Source organism: Carassius carassius, chromosome 10 (genome assembly GCF_963082965.1).
Source record: "Carassius carassius chromosome 10, fCarCar2.1, whole genome shotgun sequence".
NCBI classification, from domain to species: domain Eukaryota; kingdom Metazoa; phylum Chordata; class Actinopteri; order Cypriniformes; family Cyprinidae; genus Carassius; species Carassius carassius.
In genome coordinates this window covers 1,467,799-1,477,147 of record NC_081764.1, presented here as the reverse complement: position 1 = coordinate 1,477,147, position 9,349 = coordinate 1,467,799, and the positions used below count along the sequence as shown (strand labels likewise).

Sequence of the window (9,349 nt, the reverse complement as noted above, 5' to 3'; positions counted from 1 at the left end):
TCACGTTAATGTCTTTATTTTTTAATATCTACTTCATAACAACATTTAAGAATTCTTGAAGAAAAGAAATGAATAGCTCACAAAATAAACATTCTCTTGACCGTTATATTTAACACATTCTTATAAAATAAAAAAAAATCAACATGTGGTGTACCGTACGAAACGAAGGCAGCTGAAGACGCCAACGTGGAAATCAAAGAAAAGAAACACCTCGACTTGACAAAATAAAATTCTTTACATAGAACATCCTCCTGAGATCGCAGAGCTTTGCATGTGGATACAAACAGACCAAGTTTGGTGCATTCATCTGTTGATTGTATGTGATCAGGATTTGTTTGCCACGTTTAACACACACTCATTCTCTGTGGTAACTCTGAGAACACTGTCAGATAATAATGATAGACATCAACAGGTCACAGCATTGGTGAATCCATCACGTTTATATTGCTCTGATATTGTATTTACAGACACGATCACACACTCACACATGCTCACGAATCACTGACAACAGTTTGTGCGGGTAAAACAGATCACGTTTGCACCAAATAAGCAAGCTGAGTCACGCAGAGCAGTGCTAAAAACACATCCCTCTGTCCATAAGTGTTTCTGAACGTCCTGCTTCTGTCACATCCGGCGGTTAACCTTCTCAGTGTCCGCCGGCGTCCGGTGTGGAGGAGGACACTGGGGTGGCTGGGGTGGACGCTCTGGAGGTTTTCTCCAGACTGGGACTCGGGATGGCTTTGGCAAGGATGCGTGACATGGTTTTGGGCTGCGCCTGGAGCCCCGGGCTGCAGATGAGATGGTGTCGCTCCCAGTCCTTGTGCTGACAGAAGGAGCCGCAGTATCGCGCCGCATTACAGCCGCTGCACGTCTCGCTCGCCTTGCGACCGCAGTTCCAGCAGCACTGAGGACCAGAGAGAGACTGTGAGCCAATCACAGCTTTAGACACATATAAACATTACACTGAAACTTCCAGAAGTATGTTTAATCAGCCAAGGATGCATTAAAGCAAGCATGCATTAAACTGTTTTGTGACCCAGGAGCACTAAACCAGTCATAAGGGTCAATTTTGGCATCATATGCAAGCTGAATAAATAAGATTTCAATTGATGTATGCTTTGTTAGGATCGGACAATATTTGTCTGAGATACAACTATTTGGAAATCTGGAATCTGAGGGTGCGAAAAAATCGAAATATTGAGAAAATCATGTTTAATGTTGCTCAAATGAAGTTCTTAGCAATGCATATTACTAAGTTTTGATATATTTACAGAAGGAAATTTACAAAATATCTTCAAGGAACATGATCTTTACTTAATATCCTAATGATTTTTGGCATAAAATAAAAATCAGTAATTTTGACACTTATAAAGTATTTTTGGCTATTGCTACAAATTTACCCCAGAGACTCAAGACTGGCTTTGTGCTCCAGGGTCATGTTTAATGTGACAGACCTTAAAAGTAAAAATTACATACATATGTTTAGTAGTACCATGGTAAATAATTTAATACCATGGTATACATGCTACTGTTGAAAAGTATTTTTTAAAGAAATTAATACTTTTAGATGCACTAAATTGATCAAAAGTGAGAGCTGTCGCATAACACTCACGAAGACGAAGAATATGAATGGTCACTTTTAATAAACAAACTCACAGGTCATGCATAAACCATACAGAGATGAGAACGAATTCTCAAATTAATTCTCAAATCTCAAAATGAATGCTGTTCTTTTCAACTTGAAAATACAGCTGTACATCACAGAAATAAATTACACTTTAACAGATATTCACATAGAAAACAGCTGTTTGAAATTATAATAATATTTCTTTTTTTGAATGTTATTATTGTAACTTTGATCAAATAATTGGAGCCTTGGTGAACAAAAAAGTCTTAACATAAAAACCCAAAATTTGGTTAGTGTGTTATATTTTATTGTTTGTATATACATTTTTTATTGTGTCTTCTAATAGTGCTATTTGTTATTTGCATACACTTTCTGTGATGTTCAAGCACCCAGTTTAGATTTAAAAAGAACCGAATGTTGATTCAGTCAGGCGAATGTTTGCATTATAATGAGCCTCATTTGCATAAAAACGAAGGCAGAAAAGATGACCTGATTTAAATATTCATGATGCATTGGTATATCAGTGCATGCAGCATCTGTGGTTGGTGACTGAATGAATGTGTGTTCAGCGTGACGTTCACCTCGCTGGAGTCTTCCTGTTCGTTGATGACCTGTATGGCATCTTCGGTGGCCTTCCTCTTGGCCTCGGCGAGGGTTTTCTCCATCTTGGCTCTCTCGGTGGTGATCATCTCGAAGGCTTTCTGCTCGGCCTCGGCGACGGCCTTCTGCACCTCGTCCATCGCCTGACGCTTCACCTCGTTCACCGCTTCCTCTGCACAATCAAACCACACATGCATCAACATTCTGTTTCGTGCACGCTATTTCCTTGCGATAAAACAAGAATCAACATCCAGCAAAGAGCTTTGAGTCTGAAAGTGTGATTAATGAGAAACTAGACTGATAAACAGGTGGTAGAGGAGAAAACAGGTTTCCCAGAGTGCATCTGGGTCGCTGCACTTACCGGCTTTCCTCCATATCTCATCAGGCACATATCCAGAGCCGGAGCGCAGGGGAAGATCCCTCTGAGAGTCTGCGGGACACAAAAACAAATATATTAGGAGTGAATAAGCAGTGAAACACTTTGCAGAAGGGACGGATAAAGAGGCACGCGAGCTGCTGTGAGAGTTTTGGGCAGCGTTTGGTCACAGATGGTTGTGAGGAACACGGCCAGACCTCGGCGCTTGAGACGATATTCTCTCAGCCTGGACACAAATACACAACACCTGCTCCATCAGCAGGCTCTCTCTCTCTCTCACACACACACACACACACACACACAAACGACTTCGTCTGTTAGTTGTGTTCTGAAAGACACTTAAAGGGACGGTACACACAAAAATGTAAATTCTGTCATTAATTACTCTCATACTGTTCTAAACCTGTACGAGTTTCTTTTCAAAGAACGCTGGTGGCCATAGATTTAATGTAATTTATTTTTTGTTCGATAATATTTTTGCTTTTGTATTTTGAGAGATTTCATGGTACTATTTAATATTTATGCAATGATTATGATCAATTTTTCCCATTGAAAATAATACAGAAAAATTAATTCTAATATTTTTCTGTTATATTTTCTGAGTCAATGCCTTTAAAATCTAATTTTTAAAGGCAGATTAGAACATCTGAATAAAACATCTATATAAAAACATCTGAATGTAGATTCCTATAGAGCTCTATATACAAGACCAGCTGTTTTTAGACACAAATACTTTTTAAAAAGACATTCTCAAAGACAAGTTTTTGTAACGGTTTAGTTGGTCTGTTTTGCACTCTTAAAATTTTAGCGTCACCCCTTTATTGCTGTGCACTTTTTTTCCTACATTGAGAATGATTTGTATATTGCATGCGCAATTTTTTTTTTTAGTATTTTCATATTTTTACGCATTTCCCATTCATTTAATAACCGCGAACAACACAAGTGTGACTATTTTTATTTACGACAATTGAGCTTTTACAAATCAAGTCCAAATTTTCTTTTTCTTTTGTGGTCATATAGTGACTGAAATAAAAGTCAGAATTTGATTAAGTAGCGATTTTTTTAATTTCTAAACTTTTTTTCCCGGTCTAAAATGACCGAATAACACCAGAGGGTTAATTATCACTGAATTGAACTGAACGGAATCAACACTGAAATGAATAATGATAAGATTGTCTTTTTAGAGCTCTATAGAGGTATAGCACTATAGAAATCAAGGTGCATCGACCTGGGAGCGAATCAGTTGACAATCACCACCACTAGAGGGAACTTGTTTACACGCTGAAAAAACTCAAAGTTTACAAAAATATAAATGTCTGCAGCATGAAAGGTCAAAGTTGGATCATGATTCTGAGCTCCTGACCTGTGGTGACTCCCTCGGCTGACAGAGGGCTGTGTGTCTTGCTGAACGGGATGTTCCCTGCGGCCGATCCCTTCTTACGTCCCTCGTCGTGTGAGTTGGAGCGTCGTCTCCAGTAATTGAGCTCCTCGCGGTCGGACTCCTGACAGCGCCGCAGAACGCTCACCGAACGCCGCGTCTTCTCCACCATGTCCACAATACAGTTCAGCACCTACAACCAGAGACACCATAGAAACACTCAGAGCACAAATTCACAACAGACAAAAAATAATAATAACTTACATATACACACATTACATCCTTTTATAAAACAGATATTTCCGGTCCTTGATTCTGATTGGCTGAGCCACGTTCGAAGCTGTTCTAAATCACTCTATAAACATACACCTTTGTTTACGTCTGCTGTTGCTTGGCAACCACTTTGTTACAACCACAACTGTTTCTGAGGAGCTACATTGTTACGTCTGACGGAATGTTTTTATTTTTAAGTTGGCTTGAGAAAGCCAACTTAATGATATTCTATTTAAACTTATTATTGTTCTTCTGAGACTAAATTATCAACTCTAACTCCTCCTAGAGCTTTAAGGGTGTACTCACACTAGGCACGGTTGCCATGAACCGGGCCCGAGTACGATTGTCCCCCCTCCCCACTCCCCCTCTGGCCTGCACTCACATAGGAGGGTTTCAGCATTCGTGCCGGAGCACGCTTACGTCATTATGGTGCGCGACGGTTTCGGGATCAACAGGAAGAGCGGCGCTCTCTGAACACAATGGAGTCCATCGCTCTGTTTTCTTTGTGGATAATTTTGTGTCGTTTGGTCCACGGTGGTCCACAGCCCTCTCACAGCCTGTTGTTAAACAGGTGTGTCGCCTTAGTGGCGTGAAAATTTCCACGTAATCGTGCTGCTCGTATGAGGAGGTTTGCAAGGTACCAGCTGAGCTTTTGGAGCGTCGCAAAACCGCGACGCCACGCGTCCTGTTCCGTGCTCCAGCACGGTTAGCGCTCACACTGCATGCGAACCGCGCCCGAGTCCAACTGAACCGTGCTCTGGCCCACCTCTTCCAAGCGGGCCAGGGCCGGCCAATCGAGCCGCGCCCGGGCACGGTACAGAGCACTCACACTAGTCAAACGAACCGCGCTTTGGTGGTCAAACGCACTCGGGCACGGTTCAAACTGGCTAGTGTGAGTACACCCTAACTCTACAGACTCCAAACTCAGCCCAGCTCTTCAGACTGATCTCGCCGGGTGTGCTATATCTTTTCTAACTGATCGAACTTAAGGTTTTCATAAAAATGAAGATTAAAAATCATAAAAATCCGTTAGACTTGCATTGAAAAGCCTCTGCTCATCTGAACATTCCGTAAACTCCAACTGTCAAAAATTCAAATCTAAACACACTGAAGCCCATTAGACTCAATCAGACTTCCTATGTACTAGTACTAACCCATTCAATCTCATTCAAACTCTATCTATCTATCTATCTATCTATCTATCTATCTATTTATCTATCTATCTTCTAACTGTTTCTATCTGTTTCTATCTATCTATCTATCTATCTATCTATCCTAATAACATGCTAATCATGCTAAAATCATGCTAGCAACATGCTAGTCGCATGCTAGTCATGCTAGAAATATGCTAGCAACATGCTAATCATTCTAAAATCATGCTAGCTATATGCTAGTCGCATGCTAGTCATGCTAGAAACATGCTAGCAACATGCTAATCATGCTAAAATCATGCTAGCAACATGCTAATCATGCTAGCAACTTGCTAGTCGCATGCTAGTCATGCTAGAAACAAGCTAGCAACATGCTAGCAACATGCTAATCATGCTAAAATCATGCTAGCAACATGCTATTTGCATGCTAGTCATGCTAGAAACATGTTAACATGTTAATCATGCTTAAATCATGCTAACAACATGCTAATCATGCTAGCAACATGGTAGTCGCATGCTAGTCATGCTAGAAACATGATAACAAAATGCTAGCAACATGCTAATCATGCTAGAAACATGCTAGCAACATGTTAGTCGCATGCTAGTCATGCTAGCAACATGCTAATAATGCTAAAATCATGCTAGCAACATGCTAGTCGCATGCTAATCATGCTAGAAACATGCTAGCGACATGCTAGCAACATGCTAATAATGCTAGAGACATGCTAGCGACTTGCTAGCAACATGATAATCATTCAAGAAACATGTTAGCAACATGCTAATCATGTTAAAATCATGCTAGAAACATGCTAGTCGCATGCTAATCATGCTAGAAACATGCTAGCAACATGCTAATCATGCTAGAAACATGCTAGCAACATGCTAATCATGCTAGAAACATGCTAGCAACATGCTAGTCGCATGCTAGTCATGCTAGAAACATGCTAATCATGCTAACAACATGCTAGTAACTTGCTATTCAAACTTTATCATCTATCTTTCTATCTATCTATCTATCTATCTATCTATCTCAGACTGAAAACCGTCAAATTTAAAACTTTTTAAACTTTTCAAACTTTTTCAAACTTTCTGGTCCGGCTTTCTCGAGCCAACTTAAAGGCACAATATGTAATATTTCTGCTTTAAAAATAGCAGATATCACTATATCTATGTTATATATTTTTTTTGTTGTGTACTTACATTATCCCGACAGTTTCCACGAACTTTAAAATCCGGAGAAAATTATAGTTTAATTAGAAGACACGGCACGTTTCTTTATTTCCGTTTTGTCGCCCGTCTATGGCGTCATATAAACTTTGACCCCTCTAGTTTATCTAACTTCCTGCGGAACCGCCAAATACAAAGGTGGACAGAAGCAAAGACGAGACGAAGAAGAAAAAGTAGTAGCTAGCCTTGATCGAGACTATTATATTTTATATTTATATTGTTTATATTCGTATTTATACCTCAATCAATAACTTAGTTATGGATCATGATTATGCTTTGCCTGCACGTTCTGTGAAGCGCAAACGTACGGGTGAAATAAATGACCTGAGAAGGTTTTGGGACGAAGAAGAAACGAGACACGGGTAAATATTGGAGTTGCATTTCCAAGATAGAGAGAGCTTCGTGACAAGCTGAAACTACAGAGAGATGTTTGCATTCTGATAAACAGGTATGCATCCATTCAGCTAACTATATCTATCCGTATATTTTGTGAAACGATGATGTCTTGTGTAAAACGCAAACGGACTAGCTCTCATGTAGAGTATAATGTAAATCTACATGTGTTCTATATCTAGCTGGATAAAGTAGCTTTTTTTAACATATGTTTTATACATATATTACTACTAGCTAGATGGAATATTGATTTGATAGGGGTCTGATAATTCATATATCTCTCCGTTCGAAAAGAGGTGATTGTCAAAATACTAGGCTGCTGCTGCTGTAGGTGAAGGGAGACCGCTGACAGACCAGGCTCTTGTCTTCATGGCAACAATATCTATACTTCATGTTGAACATAAATATAAAGCCTACTGATAAAGGACACCGTCAACAGTATTGACGGCAAAATAGACGATGTTTGACAGGTGCAATATTTGAAAATCGATAATTATTTATTTATTTTTTAAATTACATTTATATCTGAATTTATGTCAACCTATAGACTTCAAACATCAAAATGTCATGAATTAATATGTATTTGTGTACAAAATTACATATAAACATATTTTCCTATTATATTTTGCCTGGAAACGGTTCCAACACGCGTGCGTGTCGCGTGAAAAATAGGCGTCGGTTCTATTTCTAGCAAGCACGCGTTTTCCGTGCGGCTCGAGCTGGGCCTGAGACACGCGTCTCACACAGGCAGTCTGCAAGCTCTAACCTATTAACATGGGAGCCGAATTAAAAACTGACACGCCACGCAGCTGAGACGCTTGCGCCACGCATCCAGTGTGTCGCCGGCCTCAGTTAAAATGAGTGAGGAATGTGGGGAGCGACAGAGCGCGTGTTCCAATGAACAACAACTCCCATGAGCCTACGCTCTTTCCCGACGTCATCAAAGTACGTCTTATGTTATTATTTTGATTGATGACCCCTGGTGGCCAAAAATTCCATACTGTGCGTTTAAAGTTTGTCTTGACAAACTTTTTTATCTAGTTATCATTACACTTTATTTGCTCTGTTTTATTTTGTGAAACATTAGCACGAATATGGAATAACCGTTGAAGCCGTGGTTTACAGTGACTTTGAAACAGCTAAGGGTTTTATTTAAACAATGACCCTTAACTGTTATAAATTCACTGTAAACCACAGCTTCTTTGGGCTTATTGCTTTAATTTAGTTACTATAATATTTAATATAATGTTATGTGTGAATTAAAAAATATTAGATCTTTCATCTGAAAAATTTAAATTAAGTTAAGCAGATTTGACTAAAAAGTCATGTATTTTTTGTTGTTGTTGATTTATATATATATATATATATATATATATTTTTTTTTTTTTTTTTTTTTTTTTTTTTTTCATAAACCATGGCCCTGAATGATTACTATATTAATTTACCATGGCATTACCAAATGAATCTCAGAACTGAAGCCCTATTTTATGACTATGCATTTTTTTCCGCATTATTTTCAGGAAAAATAAACAAATTTTTCCTCCCAAACTCTCAGTATATTTTTTGCTTTTGAGATTGTTTCTGATTCTCATCATCTAATTAAATTATCAGAACTGAAATAGAATGATTTAAATCAGCATAAATTTAAAGATAAATCAGATGTGCTAAAACACTAGTCACATTTAAATCTAGACTTAATCTCATCTGTTTAGCTGTGCATTTATTGAATGAGCACTGTGCAATGTCCGAACTGATTGCACTATAATTTCACTGTTTTATATATATATATATATATATATATATATATATATATATATATATATATATATATATATATATATATATATATATATATGTGTGTAAAATCATTCTCTAAGTGTTTTAAATTCATTTTAAATAAGTAATTTTTTTAATAATTACAAAAGTTTTAAAATTGCTTTTTTTGATTCTTGTTATTATTTTTCTTCATTATTATTTTAATTTTATGTAAAGCACTTTGAATTACCATTGTGTACGAAATGTGCTGTATAAATAAACTTGTCTTGCCTTGCCTTGCCTAAAGCCATTCTAACAATTTCTATCATGATACATTTTGTATTAATGTAATGAGAATGAGGGTTTTTTTTTCATTACAGAAATTAGTGTTTCATTTGAGAATGTGCTTACTTTGAACTGAAATTATTTGAAAATCATTTTCATACTAATATTAGATGGAAAAACAAACAACGTTACCTTGATTACTAAAACCGAAATACAAATAAATTAAAGGTAAATAGAAATATGGAAATAAAATCCTATGTGACAAATACACATGACAAAATTAC

General features: G+C 37.7%; 1 protein-coding gene across 4 annotated transcripts in view; it reads right to left on the bottom strand.

Annotated features, from left to right (window-relative positions):
- LOC132151495 (protein CBFA2T2-like) overlaps positions 1-9,349 on the bottom strand; it is a 41,006-nt gene continuing 31,657 nt past the window's right edge. For all 4 annotated transcript variants that reach the window (XM_059559625.1, XM_059559626.1, XM_059559628.1 and 1 more), the window contains 4 exons: positions 3,967-4,174; positions 2,589-2,657; positions 2,209-2,399; positions 1-904 (listed from right to left, as the gene is read on the bottom strand). In XM_059559625.1, coding sequence (XP_059415608.1) covers positions 647-904; positions 2,209-2,399; positions 2,589-2,657; positions 3,967-4,174 — 726 coding nt within the window. In that variant the 3' untranslated portion in view covers positions 1-646. The remainder of the gene's footprint in view (positions 905-2,208; positions 2,400-2,588; positions 2,658-3,966; positions 4,175-9,349) is intronic.